Below are 21,716 nucleotides of genomic sequence, written 5' to 3'. Positions count from 1 at the left end.
AAGAATTTTCATGTAATATTTTCTTTGCAGTTGATATTTTTAAGGCATATCATGTGACTAACTGCAATAGGTTATAGACTTTGGAATATTAAGAATTTTCCCACCCTTTGGGCATACCCTTTTAAGTTATTTTATGTTTATAATTTTAGCAGTTTTTGCAAAAGAGGCTAAATTCATCTTAGAACAGGATAGATGGGTTAGATTTTTTTGGTCTTTGGTGTTTTTAGTTTTGTTTTGTTTTTTGCTTTATTCAATAGAGAAATAGTATCATGAACCTGGGGAAAGAAGACTAACCACGTAATCTCTCTCAGCATTAAGCCTGAGAGGAGGAGGAGGAAATCATGGGAAGACAGGAATCATGCTTTCCCTCTCCAGTTCAGAGTGATGAGAAGGGCATGTCAGACCTTAGAGTTGTATGTACCATTTTGTTTACCTTAACTTTGAATAAAGAGAAGGCAGGAATATGACAAAGCCATTTGCCATATTTGAGAACTCTGGGTTGCTTCATTTGATCAATGGCAAATGAGTTTTAAGAGAAAATAAACTCCTTGGGCTTTCTCTGGCTCTCTCAGTGGCATTGATCTTTTTTTCCCCCGCTGGTGAGGAAACAGCTAAGAAAAGAATGGACAGATGCATACTAAATTTGGCTTTAGGAGTGATGGATACAGAATGTATGTGTGAGTGAGGTACTTAAGGGGCACCCTGCAATACTGGGATTGAGAAGAGAGGCTTATTAGAAATACTTATTGTTGGGCCATTCGTTAATTGTTACTTAACCAAGTTCAAAAGCACATGGCCAGTATTTTTTTTTCCCAGTACTTTCTTTTGATAATAAGGAATAGAAAATATTAAGAGCATATATTAAACTATGGTTTGAACATAAGCAATAACTATTCATGTAGGTCAAAAATAGTCAAATATCTGCAGTTTCATATGGTCCAACCTAATATGTGTGTATTGGTTCACAGTGAAAGACACTATTCTGAGAGATTATTTCAAACCTGATCGTAGAATCTAGGTAGGGTAAGTCCCAGTGATGAGGCCGTGTGGATTGCCGATTTCCTCTGGCATTTTGGAATAAGTAGGGGCAAGTTGAAATTATGGGGGATTCAGAACACTGCATATTAGTGGGAAAGCTAGTAACTCTTAAGGCAAAAACATGTTTGAGAACTAAGAGATGCTATGTTAGTGCATATTTGTGCATTTGGTAACAATTTAGGTATTACCTTAGGCACAAGTGGTGAAGAACAACTTGCAGATTGTTCTATTTTGAGTAACTTGTGCATTACATTCTCGAATAAAACTGTCCACACACCCAGCAACAAACGTAAAAACCAACAGGATTCCTGTCTATGTTAAAGGAAAATTTATTATGGCTTTAAACATTTTCTGACATCTCTTATATAGTAGATTTAAGATTTTTTGCCACCTGCTGCAGAATCATATATTGTGTTCTGAGGAAATTATGAGAATGTTGGGTTTACACCGCTTTTGGGAAAGCTGATTACTAGGCTTTCTGTATTGACTTAACAAATGGGAGAATAGTACTTGGAGTATGATAAGGAAGTGGCAGCATGGGACTAAGGGAAATTGAAGAGCACTTGCTGCTTAAAGAGTTCAAAATGTAGGCAACTGCTCATTCGCCTCCCTGTAACTATATTTATGAGGCAGGTGAAAATGGGCCTGCATATATAGGGCAGTGGTTTTCAAATTGCATCTTACGGAACTCTGAGGTTGTGCAAAAAGAGGGGGACACAGTGGAGAGTGACAAAGGACAAGGGGAAGCAGAGAGGGCCAGGATTTGGGATACTCTGCCCAGGTTCAATCACAGCTGCTCTGTTGTTAATCTATTCTATGTATTTGGATTCTGCTTCATGTAAGTTTGAAAAACACTGTTGTAGGTCATAAAATAGCTGTTAGACCATTCCTTGTCATAAGATTTCATCTGTCTTCTATTTAGATTTATTGGTTAACCTGAGAATCTGAAACAAATTTTGTACTAATACCCTAGATGTTATTTTAAAACTCACAATGGTGGGCCTTCATGATTTTATAAGCAGATGTTCACATTGTCCCATCCTTTTACACCTTTTGACCCTGATCTGTGTTGATCTTTTTGGACAAAATGTAATTTTATTAATGTTCCAATTTCAACTGAGTTGGTCAAATGGAGCAAAGGTTGTAACAGAGCTACATATATCTGTTTTACCCCAACTCTCCATCTTGCAGCAGAAAGTGGAGTACAGTGATTATAGGCAAAACTAGGTAGGAGGACTAGTTATTCTGGAAATTTCAGGCAATTTTACTTTAAAATACAGTGAATGTTCCCAACAGGCCTGCCTGAGATGGCCTTAATCAGGTGTCTGTTTTATATAAATTTACTCTTCATAAATCAGATTAGATTAAAAGGGGTTCCTGATTGCTTACCTTTGAAGCCAAGGTTCTCAGCCCAAGGTCTATGTTGAGCATTACCTGTTTAACTTATTACAGATATCCATGATTGACTGGACCCTACACCTGGAAATTCCAATTCAGTAGATCTCTGGGGCCTTGCATTCATTTATATTCTTTAAAAGCTTATTGGTTATTCTGATGTGCAGCCAGGTTGAGGTACGTCTAATAGAAAGCTTTCATTTATACAGTATTCTTAACGGTTATCTCGTTCCAACCCTCACAGAATAGGTGCTGTTAACCCCATTTTACAGATGAAGAAATTGGGCTCAAGGGTATAAATGACCTAGAAGTGTCTTAAATCAGAAGAGGGCAGACCTCTTTTGGTTTCCACTCCAATGCTGTATTACTACACAAATCTGTTTACTCCTGGAATACAGGGAATGGAGGAAATAAGGCAAGTCAGTACAAACTCAAAAGTTTAGGCCAAAATGGCCTCTAAGTCAAGTCCAAACCCCTCATTTAACTTACAGAAAACAATTTCAGATTGTTAAAACATTGTGATTACTTTCCAAGTAAGTCATAATAAAAATGGCAATTCCTTTGATGACTTGTTATGTCAGGACATGAGCTTTACATCCATTACCTCATTCAGTCTTCACAACTCTATGGAGCCTAGACACTAGTCTGTCCTTATTTTACAGATTAGGAAACTAGTGCTCAGAAAAGGTAAGAGTCAACCCTGAATTTCTCCTTTGAGATCCTGAGCTGGCAACCATCATGCTCCACTACTTCCTAGTTAATAATTGTATGATTTTTGAGGAGGGGATGCATGCGCACAATTTTTTTTAAGTTTTTGGAAATTTAGGCTCAATTTTTATGAAAGGGAAGATTTGAATCCAAATAAGTGGTGAGATTCATGCTTTTGTGGTAAGCACATAAAGACATGGCTCATGGCTTCCAGAAGAGATGAACTTGTCTCTGACGTTTTTGTAAAAGCCCAGGAGAGTGGTTAACCAACTTAAACTTAAGCTGGAAAGGAGGAGACCAGACAAAAGAGGAATGTAGTTCACTTGTTATGGAAATACTGAGAGAGAGATCTGCCTTGAGAGAACAGCATGACTTGGGAAGGCCTCCCTTCTTGTTTGCCCAAGACTTTCCTATTGCCATCTTGTAAACAGTCATTCCTGAGCCCTCCAAGTGTGTCTGCATTTGTTGCAGGGATAGATTTACCCAGACAGATGGAAGAGTCATGACTTAAGGGTTATAAACAGCTGCAGAGGCCTGGGCTGCCCGGATAGTCTTAGTAGCAAGGGATGTGGCCATTCCCCCGAGCTGGGCATTAACTAGCCTTAGAACAGGCCCTCAAATCGGAACGACTGCAATTTTCGTCTAGTGCGTGCACCACCCATTACAGCTAAATAGTAACAATTAAAATGTAAAGAATTTACAGTCGTTTTAGAAGGGATCATCTCGGCGTGCTTTCTGTTGCTGACTCATAGTGCTGCTGCTTTGGTATTGTCAGATTTCCAAACAGGACACATAGTAGGTATTCAGTAAATGTCAATTTACAGCAGTAATTGTAATCCCTTAACGAGCATGCCTTTGCTATCCCACTACGAGTAAGGCAAGTATGTGAATGGTAAAGATAAATCCGGCCTCGGCTAACTCGCCCAGAGCTTTTCCCTCTATCGGGTAACTTATAAGTGACAGCGAGCAAAACTTGTATCGGGCGCCTGGCAGGTTTGTCCTTTGTCCAATCATCTCTGAGACTTGGGGGTGGGGGACGGGGAACTTCCCTAGACCTTCCCTGACCAGGAAGGGGGCGGGTTTAGGCTGAGTAGGGGCCGCCTCAGCCCGTCCTGACGCTGCATGATGCTTGGCACTCCAGGGAGCCAATTGGAGCGAAGAGAGCCCTTTGAATCAGCCAATGCTGGCGGGGCGGGGGCGGGGTTTGTGAACTCTATAAAGACGGGGTCCGGGAAGGTAGCAGGCAGCAGAAGCTCCTGCAGCAGTGGCCGGCGTTGGGGTGGGAAGCTGCTCTCCACCCCTCCGACCAGACCCTTTCAGCGCTCTGCTCCCGCGCCAGCCTACCTCCCTCCTCGGCGCCATGACCACCACCACCACCTTCAAGGGCGTCGACCCTAACAGCAGGAATAGCTCCCGGTGAGGCGGCGGGGCTCAGGGGAGAGAGGGCCGCTGCTCAAGGGGGCCGGGTGGGTCAGGCGGCCGGTCGTTGGCCGTAACGTGCCCGGGGCGCTGCGCTCGCGCCCGGCTGGGCGGCGGATCTCAGCCACCGGCACCGCCTTTGTGCCGCGGGCAAGCTTGGCGGTCCGGCCCCGCCCAATTGCTGCTCCTCTCCGATTCATTCCTACCCCTGAGCGAGGGGCAGGAGAGGGCCGGGGCCACTAGAGGTTGCAGCGCGGCGGGTTTTCGTTAGTCGTTGCGTGCCGAGAAGGGTTCACTTTCTCCCCTTGGCGGCATAGCGAGCCGGGCCTCAGGGGAGTGGGCTTGGGCCTCGGGTGCCCGGGCAGCCCACGGGGCTCCTCGATCAGGCCCCATTGTCCCACCCCCGGCCACGCGCTCAAGCCTCTGGCCCGGGGCAGGTGGCGGCCCCGCGCCCGGCGTGGCAGTCAGATCCTGCAGCCGCAGCAATCAGGTCCGGCTTGCTGCTCTAACCCGCTCGGGCCCTCCCAGCAGGTGTTTGTGCTCGGGCGGGGCTGGTCATCGCGACCTCCACCCCCCGTTCAGGACCCAGTCGTCAGCCCTCTGCGAAGTGCCTCCCCTCTGCTAACAAAGGAAAGACCCCTGCTCCTTCCCCTCCCGCGCCCACCTCCGGACGGGAGGGGGAGCGAGTCGGTCCAACTGGGTTTTTCTGCGCTCAAACCTTCGGACCTCGGTCTTTGCATCCCACCTTTTTCGCTCCCGGCTTTGACGTTTGCCAAATGAGTTCAGCCCTGGCCCCGGTTCCCTTGCGGGAGGAGGTTTTCTGTTCTTGGGCGGGGCCGGAGACATCCATTGTCTCTTCCGTACTATCTCCACCTGCGTAGCCGGAGCCTTTCTGACCACTCATGCCACTGCGTTTGGAGAAGGGGGCACTGGGCACAGTGTTTGGACTGGGACCCTTTTCCAAGCACTTGCCTAACTTGGTAGAAGGGTTTGGATTCCTTGGAAGACGTCCACATTGTCTCGGCTGATAGCGTGCACGCTGTTCTTTAAGGTGGGATAAGGCGTCTCTGGGATCCTGCTCAAGGCGTGGGGGAAGCTTAGATTTTTCTGGATATCTCTTCTTAATTGATCACGACCAGCAGTCATGTGTGGCCAGCCTTGAGGTCTTGGGCAAGTGGCACAAAGGGAGCCATTTTGTGGGGCTAGGAAGACAGCCGTGAAATAGCAGTGTCTCACAGGGGTTGGAGACCTTGGGGACAAAAAGCAGGCCTTAGCAGAGTCTTAAAAGAGGGTGTTGGAAATGACGTTCCTTTTCAACCCATTCCTTTCCCTTTCACAATGTAGAAAAGAATAGGAAAGATTAAAAAAACTAAATTAGTGGGTTACTGGGAGGAAGGGGAACTTGAGTAGGGTAGACCTACAGAAATACTGGTCACTCCCTCTTCTGTTGTCATCCTTGCAATGAGATCATTTTTTCTTCAGAGGACACTGGAACAAATTGAACCTTGGTTTTTCATTTTGTGCCATGAGGTCAACTTTATGCTGGTCAGACTGCAATGATTGAAATGTGAAATTCTACACATTATAGTAAAAAATCTGAGGTTTTATCCTTTGGAGTTGAGTGCAGTTTAGTGCTTCATAAAGAATTTAACCATGTCAAATGAATCCTCACTAGGTTTTCTGATACGTATCTTTGAAATGTCAGCCATGAATGGTTTTTGGTTCTGCAAAATAAATGTTTTCATTCACCTTTTGTCATCAATTTCCTTCCAATATTGTGATCTCAAGACTGTAGCATTGTCTTTTTATTTACTTCCTACCTTTCCTTCTTGTATAGTCTCACTTAATTCTCCTAAACTTCTCCAATAACATTTTCCTGTCTCCATAAACACATTGTAAATTTACTGTGGTAGGGAATGATCTGCAGAGGTTATACGGGAACTCTGGGATTTAAAGAGAGAAGAAAGAAAAAGAGTGATTTTCTGAAAATTGCTATCTGCAGTGCATGGACGCATTTTCGTTGAGTCTCAAGATACGTAATCCTGATTACGTTGTCTCATGTATCATTCAGAAAGAATAGCAGAATCTTAAAAAATAAAATTGAAATAATTTCTGCCTTATGAGCCAGATCCTTTGTTTGGGGATGTCTCGCCGTTACAGATGGGCTCTACAACACTGACGTCATCGGAGTAGGTAGTACCTGCTATGGCAAGAGGAACACAGACCTTTAAAAAGTTGGGCTGGTCAGAGCTTTCGCTTTCTTTTTAACCTGGCAGTTGGGTGCTAGTGTCTTTTCTTTTTTTAAGGCCAAAAAATATTTCCTGGCTCTTTAGGTTTCTGAAGGTTTTCAGCTGGCTAAAATAATCCATGAGAGTTTAATTATGATAGTAAGGAAAAAAATTGATCTAATCTTTAGGGAGTGAAGGGAAGCAAGTTAATGCTGATTGTTAACATTTCAAGTGTCAGGTGATTTGAGATACAAACAATAAAAACCTATTCGTTTCAAACTCTTAATATGAGAGAAAGCCTGTTCAAAAATGTATAACATAGCTTTATGATTTAAACAATTTAATTAGCAAACCCTAAAATTATCCTTATGAAAGATATGCCTGAACACGTTTATCTTGATTCACATGATGAATTTAGTCTAAGTGGATAGTTCATATCTGAGACTTGACAAAAAAAAAAGTGGGGTTTTAAATCTTTTACTTGTTACAAAAAGCACAATGGGTCTTCCCCCCTATAATAGGGAAAATAATGACTTTTTTAGGGTGTTTTTTTTTTTGATGGAGGTACTGGGAATTGAACCCAGGACCTCGTGCATGCTAAGCAGGCGCCCTACCACTGCGCTATAATACCCACCCCACACCACCGTGGTATTTTTATTTAGTGTAAATTGAGTATTGAATTTTACTATGGACAGATTTGAATATTAGATTTAGAGGGGAGGACACTAGAGGACTTACAGAAGAAATATATTCAGTCTAGAAAAACTAGAAAACAAAAAAAGGTAATCAAAGCACCAACTACATAGCATAGATTTGTAGTTTAAAGAGAAAAATGGGATTGAGTGTTTCCTCTGTTGAAGCACTTTGAGCACTTATGTGCCTGCCAGGGACTGAGCATTAGGGTTTTGGCCCCATTTCTGTCACTCAGCAAATGTTGGGCAATTTATTTAGAGCTTCTCAGGGCCTGACTTTGTTCTCTTAAAAATGAGGCTGTTTTGTTGAACTAGATAGTGCAGAGCCCAGCGTACTACCACCCCGAGGGTCAAGCTCAGCTGGCATCTGATTTTTACATTTATAAATGGTTAACAAAAGCAAGAAGAATCCTTCATGACTTTCGAAAATGACATGACAATCAAATTTCAGTGTCCATAAAGTTTTATTGGAACATAGCCACACATCGTTTACATGTTGTCCATGGCTGCCTTTGTGCTATGGGATGGAGCTGAATTGTTGCAAAAGACCAAATGACCCACAAGCCAAAAATATTTACTATTTGACCCTTTACAGAAAGAGTTGGTGACTAAAAGGAAAGGATGTCTAACATCCTCTACTTGTCATTCTTCAGGATCTTGGAGCGCTCTACCACTTGGCTTCGTGGAGGAGGCTTAAGAAATGGGCTGGATTTGAAATGGTCAGAGGAAGGGGTGGAGAGCGCTCTGGGCAGGAAGAAATCTGGGAGGTGGAGATAAGCCAGAACAGTTCATGGAATAGTGAAGAAAGTGGCCTGACGAGATTGCTTAAGATGGGTTAGAACTGAAATGTGGTTGAGAGGCAGCTTTTGTCTGATTTCCTTCAGTTCTGCCTTGGCTTAACCAAGCCTTGTGCCTGCAAGTATGTGTGTCTGATTGTCTTCCTAGGATAACTTCTGAAAGTAGAAATGCTGGTTCATGTAAGATGCAAACTTAAACATTTGATACGTTTTATCAAAATGTCCTTTAGAACGTTTGTGCAAATTTATATTCTCACACTTTAATTCATGCTGGGAGTGGGCTTTCTTTTCTTTTCTTTTTTTTTTAATAATGGTACTTGGAATTGAACCCAGGACCTTGTGCATGCTAGGCATGTGCTCTGCCACTGAGCTATACCCTTCCCCTCCCCACCTTTTTTCATCTTTAACGGTCTACTAAGCAAAAAAATTTATCCTTTTGTTTTAAATGTCACTTATTTGCTAGTGAATTTGAATTTTTAACCTTTAGAGACTATCCATATTTTTATTATATTATCTTTTATCAAGTATGTGTATTTTTGCCAAGTTTAATCTGTCCATTTTTCATGGTTTCTGGCTTTCATCTTGTGCTTAGAAGGAAAGCCCATTTCTTCAAGACTCGTACGTGTTTTCTTCTGGTATCTCTGTTTTTAGTCTTTAAATTGAAATGTTTGACCTAGCTGGAATTTATTTTGGTAAGTGAAATGAGTTAGGGATATATATTTTGTTTGTTTAATCAAAATGACTAGCCAGTTACCCCAGGTCAGTTCTCCCTACTGAACTACATAAAATACTCAGTGGTTGTCTTTTCGAGAGAGAACTCTATCTTGACAGATTTCTGAGAAGAAAATGACAAAATCCCCATTGCAGTAGTTCGTAAGATTCTCAGTAAGTGATAAAACATATTTAAAAATGAGTAGATTTGAACAACTCGATCAACAGGCTTTATCTAGTAGACACTGGCAAATATACATTCTTTTCAAGCACATACAGAAGATTTAGAAAATTGACTACATAGTAAGCCATAAAACATCAAATTTCAAAGGAACAAGTATACAGACTTTGTCAGCTTTACAATTAAAAGCTGGAAATCAGTGAACTAGAAAGATCTTATGTTTGGAAACTCACAAATGCACTTTTATTTTACTTTAGAGGTTTTTTTTTAAATTTGGGGGGGTAGGTAATTAGGTTTATTTATTATTTATTTTAATGGAGGTGCTGGGGATTGAACCTTTGACCTTTGCATGCTAAGCATGCACTCCACCACTGAGCTATACCCTCCCCGACAAATGCACTTTTAAATAATTTATGGGTCAAAAAAATATTGGAAATCAGAAAATGTTTAGAATGGAACAATAGCAAAGGAAAAAAAAATCAGGGATGCCTCTAGAGCAGTACTTAGAAAAGTTTATACCTAAAGTATTTAATTTTCCCTTTCTTTTCTAATATAAGGAGCTGAGTTTACAAATGATGGCCATATTTATTTGGAAACTTAGATAAAAATGGACACATTCCCAGAAAAATGTTTCTTACTCAAAATGATTTAAGAAATAGAAAAACAGACCGCTTCCATTACCAGTAAAGGAACTGAATCTGTAGTGAGAAAATCTTTCTGTGAAACCATCTCCATTTTCTGTGTTTTGAGCGGTGGCATGACAAATTAAATTTTTTCCAAGGAGGGGGCAAATTGGTCAGCCTGTGGCAAGAAGTTGTGGAAATGTGAGAGTGCTGTGTTTCCCTGTCAAACAAAAAAGCTATGGATGGTGTGTAAATATCATGGGTGGTATGGGGCCTGCCCTGGAGGCCTGGATAGTTTCACGTTAACTTTCTCCTTGTGGCTGGTCGCTCAGGTGATTAGTGAGAAGAGTGAGGTATGAGTGTGCATACAGGGCTTGCTGGCAATGTCGAGACAAGGAGGGATGATCATCACCTCTCCTTGGGCTTCTAAATTGGTCAAATTAACTTTTATATGTATGGTCTTCCTTTTTTAAATTTTTTACTTTTTTTTTTTTTTTTTACAACCAGGGATATATTCCCTTTTTTGGTGGGGAGTAATTAGGTTATTTGTTTATTTATTTATATTTTTTTCAAACGGAGGTGCAGGGGATTGAACCCAGGAACTCCTGCATGCTAAGCATGTGCTCTACCACTGAGCTATACCCTTCCCGCATTCTTCTATTTTAAAAAATTTCGTTGAAAATAAAGATAGAACTGCTTTTTAAATAAATGATAAGATGTGCTTCTAAACTTCTTTGTAAATGTGCCCAGTGGGCAAGTTCCATTAGGTTTTCGCCATTTCCTAAAAGGGGACGCCAGCCAGGCTGTTTCAGCTGCCTTGTGTGGTGCCCAGCCTCACTACAGGTGTAAGCAGCGTCTCATATCTTAACATCCAGTGTTGAATTTATACCGTGATGGAGGCAATTCCTTTTCCCCAGCAGCAGCTCTGTTTTGTCAGGGGGAAAGTAGAATGAGTGGGCGAGGGAAATGAAGTGAAAGGTGTCTGAAAACATTTATGCTGAGGAATGTTCTGGTGTGATCTGAAATTGATGTTTTGCCATCATTCCTAGGGTCTTGCGGCCTCCAGGTGGTGGATCCAATTTTTCGTTAGGTTTTGATGAGCCAACAGAACAACCTATGAGGAGGAACAAAATGGCCTCCAGCATCTTTGGGACACCTGAGGACAATCCCCCGTCGTGGGCCAAGTCGGCAGGTACCACTTTTATCTGTGGTCACTGGTCAAGGGACAGGCCCAGCAGAACCACCTGAGCTGGCTTTGTGCAGAGGAGCAAAATCTAGCTTAATCATGAGATGAACAACTGCTGAAACTTGTCGCTGGCGGAGAGACTGGGAGTAAGAAGTGGGAAATACTGAGAGTCTGTGTGATGGCAGACTAAGGACTGCCGTCGGATTGGGTTATTTCGTCCATGTGCTACGTAACTTCCCTCCCTAACACAGTCTGCTCGTTTTGTAACATGAAACTAACACATTCAATAGTATTTTGCTTCAGTTCTTTCCATTGTGTTCCTTAAGAAAGTGCATTTTGACTCAGGTACAAAGTCCAGTGGTGGCAGGGAAGATTCTGAGTCATCTGGACCCCAGAGAAGGAACTCTTCTGAAGCAAACTCTGGAGACTTCTTACATCTGAAGGTCAGTGGGACAACAGCGGGGGCAAGACAGGCTTTGTGGTTAATACAGTTTTAGAAATTCAGTTCCACCCTATTGTACTAAGAGCTGCCACTGGAGTTTTACACAGAGGTCACCAGGAGAGGGACTGAGCATATTGGTGGTGGAAGATTGATAAAGAGTAGCTCACCTCTCTAGGTGAGTGTTCTGTTCACCTGTCTCTTCTACTGTTAGATTTAGTCTCCATCCTTCAGTATTGATTTTTGAAACTGGACCATACGCATTTGCTACCTATCTCATACGTAGTAGCATTTCTGCGTTCAAGGACTGTTTTAGTTGTGGGCAGATGTTGCCCAGTCATTTTAAGCTGAGCTCCGGGAGATGGCAGCATGGGTGTTACCATCAGTTGTCTTCAGGTGAGCCCAGCCCCTGAGCGCCCAGGTGTGTGTCTGTAAAGCCTGGTGGGAATCCTCCTGAGTAGGGACCTCAGAGAACCTGGAGGCATCAGCCAGCTGAGTGCGGGGGGACCTGTAGGAGGGCTATGGACTTGACAGAGTCCCCTCAGCAGCTAGACTGGGAGAAAGGAAGCGGGGATGGAAGGATGGGTTTGCTGGTTTCCTGTTCTGATAAAAGATTCCCTGAAATACTGATACTAGGTCATCAGCGTAAATGTTAAGGTTTATTTGGTGTTTCAGGCATGTTACTGGCGTTGGGGCAGTTTGCCCAGCAGTATTTTTGTGTTGCATTGTCCCAGGTTGAATAAAGGTTGCTTATTGTAATGGCAGCCTGACCCTGAACTTGACCACATGGAAACAAAATTTCGCAGTTGTGAAATAGTTCAGAGAAGCTACTGTCTCTTTGAAAACTATGATTATTTTATTTATGTGTTGCAAAATTGAAATCTGAAGTAAATTTTTAATTTTTTTTTTGTTGTTTTCTAGGGAGAAGGTGAAGTTCATGGTGAGTACTTCTGGAAAAGTATCACAATTTCTGGTTTTATAAATGGTTTTAGGATAGACTGAAATTTTAATTCAAATCGTGTCTTGGCAAAAGAGACTGAGGAGTGAAGCTGGCTTTGCCAGTTTCCTCTAGGTGGAGGGGAAAGAAAAATGAAGCTGGAAAGTTCGCAAGCATGTATGTCCACATTTGGTATCGGCCGGCAGTGAGAGCAATGCTAGAAATGTACTAGAAAAGGGAAAAACCCCAGAGAATCCTTTAAGAATATATGCATATCAATCAAGTTGGCATTTGTTACACTCAATGAGAGCTTTTTAGTAAAAGTCTCTGGCATTTCAAGCTCAGCCCACAGCATTTAATTTAAAAAGCGTGTTTGATTATATATTGAGGTGCTCATCCAGCAAGACACTGGTAACCCTGTGATCTCATAAATGATGATTTAACGGGCAGATGTAAATTTTCAGTTAGCACCCATATTATCAATTATATGTGGAAAGGAGCTAATCATTTTAAGTCTTTGAAGTACTTGTTGGCACGTCTTTAATGAGTAGCAGAGAATTACTGGTGCGTGTAATGAGAGGGTTACATGTGCTAGGCAGTAGCAATCAGGTTGAAGTTGACCCGGTGACATGCAGCCGCCACAGGGCCCTCTGGTCCAGGAGGATGAACAAAGCCGCTTCCTCGTGGCCTTTTTCTCCCATTACATTTTGTGAGGCAGTCTTCCAAGGAAACAGAAATACATAAGAACCACATTCCTATTCTGTCCTCTCAGTGGTTTTTTTTTGTTTTATTTTTTAAGTTTTTAAACATTTTTATTTTTTGATGATTTTTAGGTTCTTGTTTCATTTTGGGGGGGTAATTAGGTCTGTTTAATTAATTTTTTTTTTCATGGAGGTACTGGGGATTGAACCCAGGACCTCATGCATGCTGAGCATGCCCTCTGCTTGAGCTATACCCTCCCCCTACTCAGTGTTTCTCGATGGGCATGATGGGAGGGGAATCTTATGAACCCCTGTGACCATGACCTGGGTTCTTCCTCAGTGGACAGGTTGCTTTCTCACTGGACTGAAGGGCTAGACTTGCTCCTGTCCAGTTTTTAGATAGACTGTTCTGGAGGTTAAAAAAAAGAAAAATCTAGGCTTTCTGATTCTGGGCTTTTTGTATTCTGAAATACTTCTACTGTCAGACCTTATTTAGCAAGAATCAGCTAATCTTTATTCACTAATTTTGGCCAATGGTTATAATTAGAAATTTGGGGAACCCAGAGAACTGTGTGAGAACTTAGGAAAAGATGTGTCATTTGTCCTAATAATAGCACCCCCAGTTCAGTGTGTTATAGATTCTTCAGGTGAAACAGCACATAGTTCTATAGTATGACAGGTCTTTTTTTGGAAATGATCAATCAGTTTTGCCACCTGATTATTCTGTGTTCCTGACTGTTACTACTTTTAGCTCATTTGTCATAAAACGACAAGGGGGACCATCATTCAGGGACATGTCTGATGAGTAAAGGTCAGCCCCAGTTCTGTTGCCAACTTCACTGCAAAGTTAAGCTACTCTGCTCAGGTTAAATAAAACAGATTTTTCTGGATATACTGCCTCCATCTTTTGGGGGAATTAAACACAGGAATGGCTACAAGGAGGGCTTTTGAAATCTTTCAGAAAGCGGAAGAGAAGTTCCAGGAAGTTCAGGCCCAAGTCTTTCCCTGCCTTTAGGCAAGTCTGATGGTCTGCTGTGTCTTCTAGTGGTTCTAGTCTCCTGATCCTTAAGGTGCATCATTTATTCTCTTCTGACATTGGTGTCTGTTCGGTCACCTTATTGATGTGCCAAAGAAGAAAGACAGTCAGGAGTATATAAGATGTACGTTATGGTGGAAGTGTTTTTGTTTAAAATCCCATTTAAAAATTATTGGATTCAGTAGACAAAAGCCTTCTCTGTCAAGTCCTATAGACGTTTCTAAACCCTTACTTATGTCATTATGTAGATTAATCAGATGAAGTAACAAGACCTCCACTTTCTCTGGCTGGAGTATTTCTGACGACAAATGAGCATCTAAACCAACGCCTGCTGTTTAGTCTCCATGTGCCCTTTTTCCCTCCCCCTTTTCTTTTTTGGGATGTTACCTAGTTTTGAAAGACAGAACAGTTCCGTTAATAATGAGGAACAAGCAGAAGATTAGTGGGAATTAGCTTATTTATCATTTTACGGAGATAAACTCCCATGGTAGAGCTGAAAGATAACTTTGTGTCCTTCAGAAGTACTCAGTAGCTGCTCGGTGCAGACAGTGTGGAATCCAGTTAGATCCTGTGCAATGGGGAGGCCGTGTTCTCGCAGCTGAAATCAAACAGCTTGAACTGATACACTGGCTCAGGCTGAGTTCATGGTCTGTATTCATCTTAGATTATTTTAAAATGTAGGTTTTTAGGGTTATTTAAGGGCACTTTGTCGGAGGACTTGGGTGCTTGATGTTGACGCATTTGACCCAGTTGCTAAGCTAACGGGTGGCCCTTTCCCTCCAAGCTTTAGTTCATAACCCTGAGCGCCGCTGTCTTGGAAAGCTGCATGTTGGAGTTTTACATGTTGGATAGTATAGGTCATTATATGCCTTATAAGTGCTATCAAATGTTCCCAAAATTCATCAAATGAAATCTTCAAAGCAGCAGTAGTCTGTCTGAGATGTCGTATTTCTGATCTAAGGCTTCCCCCTTGGACTTCTTGGTTTTAGTTGGCTAAATCAAAACTTTGTACAGGTGGTTTTAGGAACATGTACTTTTAATGTTTTTGCCTTTGAGGAACTTAAAGTACATTTTTTCGAAGTTGGTACTTTTCATTGGTGTCTAGTATGAGACCACAGGAAGGTCTTAGTACATATCATAACCGGTATTTCTGCTCCACTACTTGCGGTCTTGGAACTTCTAAACTAGAGGAGGGAATAAATGTCTTTAACCCTGAAAGTAGTTTTTCTCCCAGGTCTTATAAATTAGTGTTTAATTTTCTACACTAGAAGTGCCTCTGTGTGTGTGATTATTTTAAGGCAGGTGTTAGATTACACAACTGAAGTTACTTTGATGCTTTAACATGAAAATGAGACTTGGTGTTTCTTTAACAAATTAAAAATAAGTCTTAACATGCCTCAAACTATCAAACTCTGTAGGAATTACCTTTCACAGAAAATCCAGTGCCTTTTCTTTTGCAGTCACTCTTGACTTTGAATCAGTAGAAACTACTCAGTTAAGAATACATGCTTGCTGGGAATTTCACAAGTCAGTGAATCAGTCAAGCGATAGCTAGGATCTTGGATAATAATACACCAATTCTCAAGACTTTAATGTGGAAAGTGCCAGGTTAATATAATGGCACTGACCTGATTACAGAGATGTTACTACCACTCAGTAGGGGGACAGTAGATTCTTTAGTAACAAGCGAGTAGTAGTTTTCACGCATCAGTTTGGCAGAGGTCAAAGTAGGTGGTTACCAGGTGGTAGATGTGGAAAGAGGTAAGGGGAGCATATTCTGACATGGGTGGTGGGGTAGACCTTGGTACAACCAGCCAGGAAGGTGGTGTGTAATGTCTGTTCAAATTGAAGATGACAGCCCTGTGTCCCTGTGGGCACACATTCCAGAGTGTACGCATTACAGCTTGGGAAGGGTTGGATTGATTCTGTTTTTTGCTATCAGTTAGAGGGTTAATCATATATACTCTTCTCTATATATACTATAAAGCAGTTAATTAAGCAAGCTGAATTACGACCATGTGTATAAATAGTAATTGTTTTTAAAAGTTGGTATCATTTATAGTAAAATACAAAAGCAGTGTTCTGTGTTACTTGCTGGAAAATATATACAAAATATACATCAAACAAATGGACTAGAGGAATGCACACAACTCGTATATATGTCTTCATGTATTTATGAACTGTAGAAAAGAACATACACAGCAAAGGCCTGGGGACGAATATGGCGAAACAGTGACAATGGTTAATCCTGGATAGGGGCCACATGGTTGGTGACTGTTGGTTTCTTCTTTGTAGCTCTAGGTATGGTTTGAACCATCTTCAAACAGACTCTTCATCTTCTCCGGGAATAGTTATTAGCCTTAATAGCCTTCATTTCATTCTCTGTTTTCCTAGAAAACGTGGACACAGACTTGCAGGCCAGCCTGGGGCAGAGCGAGGAGAAGCCCGTGCCCGCCGCCCCTGTGCCCAGCCCGGTGGCGCCAGCCCCAGCGCCGTCCCGGAGAAACCCTCCTGGTGGCAAGTCCAGCCTCGTCCTGGGTTAGCTCCTCCTGCCCTGAACTCTGTCGTTCTGTTTGTTTTCTCCATGCTTGTGAACTGCACAACTTGAGCCTGACTGTACATCTTTTTGGATTTGTTTCATTAAAAAAGAAGCACTTTATGTACTGCTGTCTTTTTTTTTTTTTATTTTATTTTTGTTTTGGAAGAACAGGTTCAGTCTGTCCTGATTCCTCTGGGTCTGTAGGCCATGGCATGAGTGTTTTCTAGTAGTAGATTGGAGGGAAAAGCTTTGTGACACTTAGTACCGTGTTTTTAAGAACAAATCATTTGGTTCTAAATGTGTTAAGAGGGTCTTTTGTACTGAGGTTTTTAAAACCCTTTTCTTGTCAGCTTTACTTGGGTTTACCAAGCCTGCACTGGACAGGCCAGTAGACAGTCCACAGGCGCTGTCCCTTCAGGCCCCCAAACAAAGTTGTTTTCATGCCGAACTTACTTGGCGTTGCCCTGACTTGTCAGTGCCCTTTGCTAAAAGCATCTTCTGTGCCATATGGAGTGATAGAGGCCTGCGCCTCATGCCTTGCTGCCTGCAAAGCAAAAACAAAAACAAAAACAAAAACACCTTACCTTTCTGAACCTTAAGAAATCTTTAAGCCAGATACTAACCTGACTGGCTGAGCAAAGCCCGCTGCTCCCATGCAGAGGAAGGCTTCTGTGTACAAATTGATGGATTCCAGGTGGTGAAGCAAGGGCGGGGACCACACAGAAGTGGGTCTTCGTGGTGCACGGACCCCACGGGGGCAGTGCTCTTAGGTAACTTGAAGCTGTGTGCATGATGCTGGTGCTAGACCATGAAATGAAAGTCTCATCCTTAAAATGTGTGTTGTACTTTCACAATCCTGGATTGTTGCTTAAAGTAAACAATGTACAAATTTTGAAACACTGTGTCCTGTGTCATCTTTTTTTGAGATTGTTTCACTGTTCTACCTGTTCAGTTGCTTTCTCCTTTGGTGCTGTCAATCCTGCCGCCCAGGGATTTGATGAGCCATTAAAATTAAAAGACTAACAGAGGCCCAGAGGGAAGTGGGCTTGTCTTTAAAGAAAACAGGTTGAAAGGCAGAGCATGAGTTCAAAAGGCCAAAATAATTTACTGATACCTGGTAGTAAAATACAGGACTAACATGTATAACTGGTATCCAAAATAATTATTAGCTAATAAACTAGACTCATCTACTACCTACCATCTGTGCTGGGTGATAACATTCAACATTTTGAGTCCCCTCATGCTTGCAAGGTACTTCTCAATGGTGGGCGGTCAAAGAAAGGCTCCGAAGAAAGGAAGGGTCCATGTGGAATGTCTTAAGTCCTCTCAGGAAGATGGGAGGAAGCTCACAGGGTTCTAGGCAGAAAGTTCCAGATCAACATGCTATATGAAATGTCCAAACTGGGGCACTGTGAGACCTAGCTTTTTAGGTTTAGCTGTGCTACTGAGCAGCTATGTTCTTGAGCTTGTCATTTAGGGGCTCAATTTCCTAACTTAAAGATCTTTCGGTGCGGGGCGGCGGGGGGGGGGTAGCTCAGGGGCAGAAAGCATGTTTAGCATGCGCAAGGTCCTGGGTTCAACCCCTTTAAATAAATAAACCTAATTATCTCCCCCACCCCAAAAAAATTAAAAAAAATTTTAAAAGACCTTTGAATGAGGTCACCTTTAAAAACTCCCATGATTGAGATGATTCAAGCCTAGTGGGTAACCACCCGCTCATTTGACCTATTGAGCATCTCTGGGGAGAGTAAGTAATTACAGTTTGTCGGGGTGTTAAGTTTTCCTTCCTAATCATATAAAGCAGTTGCAAAATGGAGAATGAACAGCTATGCTTACAGGATCCTTCTAGTTCCACTAAAACAGATTGGCCCTACAAACAGCTTGACCTGCTATGACTCTTTGGAGGTAGGAAACCTGCACCCCTTCTCTCAGTAATGGTGGAGCTCCTCCTAGGAAAGAGGTCCTTAATTTGTTTTTTGAGAGGTCCCTAATTTGTGTCACAACTTGTAACTTGGCTTTAGTTTTCTTATTCTATGAAGGTAAGTGCCTAGTCAGAAGGTGTTCTGAGGGATAGTTCTGCCAGCCATTTTGGTACTATTAATGATTTTAGAGAATTCTATGTAAACATGTTTGCTAAGGGTGTTGAATTTCCACTTAGAAAGCAAAGCTTAGGGTTTAGGAGGGGGAGGGTATAGCTCAAATGGTAGAGCAGAGATGGAGCCAACCCCACAGGTTTAAGAAGTCTTCACTCCTTATTAGAAGCCACTTCTTAGCATGCATGATGTCTTGGGTTCAATCCCCAGTACCTCCTCTAAGAATAAATAAGTACTAAATAAACCTAATTACCCCCCCCAAAAAAAAGCTTAGGGTTTAGAAAGTGAAGTCCAATGATCTTAAAATGACGGCAGAAGAATCTAGCATTTCGTTGACAGTCTGGACTTTTTACACAGTTGTGTGACTTCACTGGCTTGGTAAAGGAGGTGAGAAAAAAACCAGCCCAGGACTCAGTACTTAATTGCTACTGCTGATTCTACTGCTTAAGCGTTTTAATATTCGATCACCAGGCTCCCCTTCCTAATGTTTCTGTTACACTGGTTTGGAAGTACTAGGGTGCTCAACTGGGAAACTATAGACAGATGGGTCACAGACTCAAATCTGAATCTAATTTGTAGGTAAATATATTTGTATTTGTCAGGAAATTGTGTTAAATCTACAAAACGAAAGTCAACAGAACAGCAATGTTCAGCATTTTCTAGGATACAGCTGCCAATTCTAGAGAAGTGTCAGTTCCATAAAAAGGAGGACAGTCCGGTTTACCTGATGGAAAATCGTCTCTTCCAAGTGAGATCGGATGATTAAACTAGATGCTCCCATGTTTCAAGCAGACTCTGGTTTATGAACTCATCTCTGAGGAGCTCAGCTCACACGAACCAATGGTCTTCAACAGATTCATTTACTTCAAACAGCTACTGGAAGCCCCCATACTCAAGCCTTGGGTTGGTGCTGCCTTGACGCCGTGGGAACTCTGCTTCTGGGGTCCCCACAAGCATGGGGGCCAGGTATGGATTCTAAGAAAGATGGAGCCAACCCCACCGGTTTTAGAAGTCTTGACTCCTTGTTAGAAGCCGCTTCTCAGTATTTAGCAGAGTCCCGGGTCAGGCCCCTGGAAGGTCAGCCCCAAGCAATCTTTGGGGTGAGCGGGGACGTCTGCTACAGAGTTGGGGGGCAGCCGATGTGCACGCGGGCTCGTCCTCAGACCAGAAAAGCGACCCAGGCCGACACCACGCGGAGTCCTGGGGAACCTGGGAAGCTCTCGCGCTTCCGCAGGGCGGGGCACCCCGGGCCCATGCAAATTAGCCCTGGTCGGCCCCGCCCACCCAGGGGTCTCCGGAAGCAGCAGTCCGCGATCAGCTCCGCTTCGGCTCCCGCTCCCGGCGCTTCCACGCTTCCGGCCGGGTCCCCTGCCTCGCGGCGATGGCAATGGCGATGGCGGCGCGGCACACGCGGCCCGTGCGGGTGCTGGTGGATATGGACGGCGTGCTGGCCGACTTCGAGACCGGCCTCCTGCGGGGCTTCCGCCGAAGATTCCCCGGGGAGCCACACGTGCCCCTGGAGGAGCGCCGCGGCTTCCTCGCCAGCGAGCAGTACCGAGCCCTGCGCCCAGACCTGGCGGTAGGGAGTGGACGGGGGTGGAGAGCGACCCTGGGAGCGGGGAGCCCCAGCCCCACAGGACACCTGGGAGCGGGGAGCCCCAACCTCATAGGGCACCTGCGATTGGGGAGCCCTCCCTTTGGTCAGATCAGGACTGTTTCTGCTCTGTGTCCAGAGGCACCTCTCTGTTTAAAATTAACAAAGCTTTCACTTCGGAATCCACAGTTCACCTCAGGACAAGACAGTCTGGGGGAGTACTTACCCCTACACAAACTCCTCTACCTGAGGCTCTTATTTGGGGGCCGAAGACCCTCAGGAACCTTACTTTTGAGAGTCCTCGCTGGGGCTGGAGAGATCTGCCGGGAGCAGAGCCAGGACAGGAACACTGTATCTTTCAGGACAAAGTGGCCAGTGTGTATGAAGCCCCAGGCTTTTTCCTAGACTTGGAGCCCATCCCTGGAGCCTTGGAAGCCATGCGGGAGATGAATGACATGCAGGAGTGAGGAAGGGTGGGTAGGGAGGGGTGGTGGGGAGCAAGGGCTGTCACCACCCTGTCCAACTTTTGCATCTTCCCTGCAGCACCCAAGTCTTCATCTGCACCAGTCCTCTGATGAAATATGACCACTGTGTGGGCGAGAAGGTGCGGTTGCCTCGGCACTTCCTAAAGCCTGATTTGTAAAATAAACCAGCAGAAACACGGGGTGGGGGGGGCAATATCTCTCAAGGGCTGTAGACTCTCCCTCACACCTACTTGCTGACTGGCCCTGAATTCAGGGGCCCATCAGGCCCAACTGACAGACCTGTGCCCACTACACAGTACCGCTGGGTGGAGAAGCACCTGGGGCCCCAGTTTGTGGAGCGCATTATCTTGACGAGAGACAAGACGGTGGTCTTGGGGGACCTGCTCATTGATGACAATGACACCATTCAAGGTGGGAGCCATCTTCCTTAGCAACCTCCAGGCATCTGGCTGGCTGGGATTAGGGAGAGGGAGCACAAATAACCGATCACAGACTGTATGTTTCCTGCCTTCCTCCCATGTCCTGTCCCAGGCCAAGAGGAGACCCCACGCTGGGAGCACATCTTGTTCACCTGCTGCCACAACCAGCACCTGGTCTTGCCCCCAACAAGGAGACGGCTGTTCTCCTGGAGTGACAACTGGAAGGAGATTATAGACAGCAAGAGGGGAGCCATGCAGTGCGACTGAACCGGCCTGAGGCTGCCACAGGAGTAAGCTGAGGACCCTGGCAGCAGACAGTAGCTTAAGGAAGGGAAGGCAGGCCAGCAGGAACTGTGGCAGAACTGAGTGACAGGCAGCATCGTGGCAGTGACCCCTGCCAGCACCGTGCCAGCCACCTGGAACCTCCCAAGGGAGCTGGCATGGAAGCATGGTGGGGAAATTAGGAACCTTTTTAATAAAATGCTTTGGCTCACT

The 21,716-nt window shown here is 43.8% G+C and overlaps 2 protein-coding genes across 3 annotated transcripts; both read left to right on the top strand.

The window, feature by feature from the left end:
• Positions 1-4,362: 4,362 nt before the first annotated feature.
• On the top strand, positions 4,363-16,750 carry JPT1 (Jupiter microtubule associated homolog 1). Of its 2 annotated transcripts, none has more exons than XM_006199374.4 (5): positions 4,363-4,557; positions 10,842-10,984; positions 11,324-11,421; positions 12,339-12,357; positions 16,486-16,750. In XM_006199374.4, exons 1-5 carry the CDS (start codon positions 4,502-4,504, stop codon positions 16,632-16,634), a joined length of 465 nt encoding a protein of 154 aa, XP_006199436.1. In that variant the 5' UTR covers positions 4,363-4,501; the 3' UTR covers positions 16,635-16,750. The 2 variants fall into 2 exon arrangements, with proteins under 2 accessions (XP_006199436.1, XP_072795654.1); XM_072939553.1 differs by lacking the exon at positions 4,363-4,557 and adding an exon at positions 4,572-5,611.
• Positions 16,751-20,023: 3,273 nt separating this feature from the next.
• Positions 20,024-21,714, top strand: NT5C (5', 3'-nucleotidase, cytosolic). The gene is made up of 5 exons (XM_072939550.1): positions 20,024-20,302; positions 20,680-20,780; positions 20,861-20,921; positions 21,099-21,213; positions 21,334-21,714. Exons 1-5 carry the CDS (start codon positions 20,105-20,107, stop codon positions 21,486-21,488), a joined length of 630 nt encoding a protein of 209 aa, XP_072795651.1. The 5' UTR covers positions 20,024-20,104; the 3' UTR covers positions 21,489-21,714.
• Positions 21,715-21,716: the final 2 nt, after the last annotated feature.

Source organism: Vicugna pacos, chromosome 16 (assembly GCF_048564905.1).
Source record: "Vicugna pacos chromosome 16, VicPac4, whole genome shotgun sequence".
In the NCBI taxonomy this organism is placed as follows: domain Eukaryota; kingdom Metazoa; phylum Chordata; class Mammalia; order Artiodactyla; family Camelidae; genus Vicugna; species Vicugna pacos.
Note: the sequence above shows the minus strand (reverse complement) of the source record. Positions and strands in the feature narration are given on the sequence as shown.

Excerpts from the sequence above, each read along its gene's own strand:
- JPT1 (XM_006199374.4), top strand. The coding sequence starts at position 4,502 with ATGACCACCACCACCACCTTCAAGGGCGTCGACCCTAACAGCAGGAAT. Across the intron at positions 4,558-10,841 it reads AACAGCAGGAATAGCTCCCG|GGTCTTGCGGCCTCCAGGTG; the intron begins GTGAGGCGGCGG and ends CATCATTCCTAG. Across the intron at positions 10,985-11,323 it reads GTCGTGGGCCAAGTCGGCAG|GTACAAAGTCCAGTGGTGGC; the intron begins GTACCACTTTTA and ends ATTTTGACTCAG.
- NT5C (XM_072939550.1), top strand. The coding sequence starts at position 20,105 with ATGGCAATGGCGATGGCGGCGCGGCACACGCGGCCCGTGCGGGTGCTG. Across the intron at positions 20,781-20,860 it reads GAGATGAATGACATGCAGGA|CACCCAAGTCTTCATCTGCA; the intron begins GTGAGGAAGGGT and ends TCTTCCCTGCAG. Across the intron at positions 21,214-21,333 it reads TGACAATGACACCATTCAAG|GCCAAGAGGAGACCCCACGC; the intron begins GTGGGAGCCATC and ends GTCCTGTCCCAG.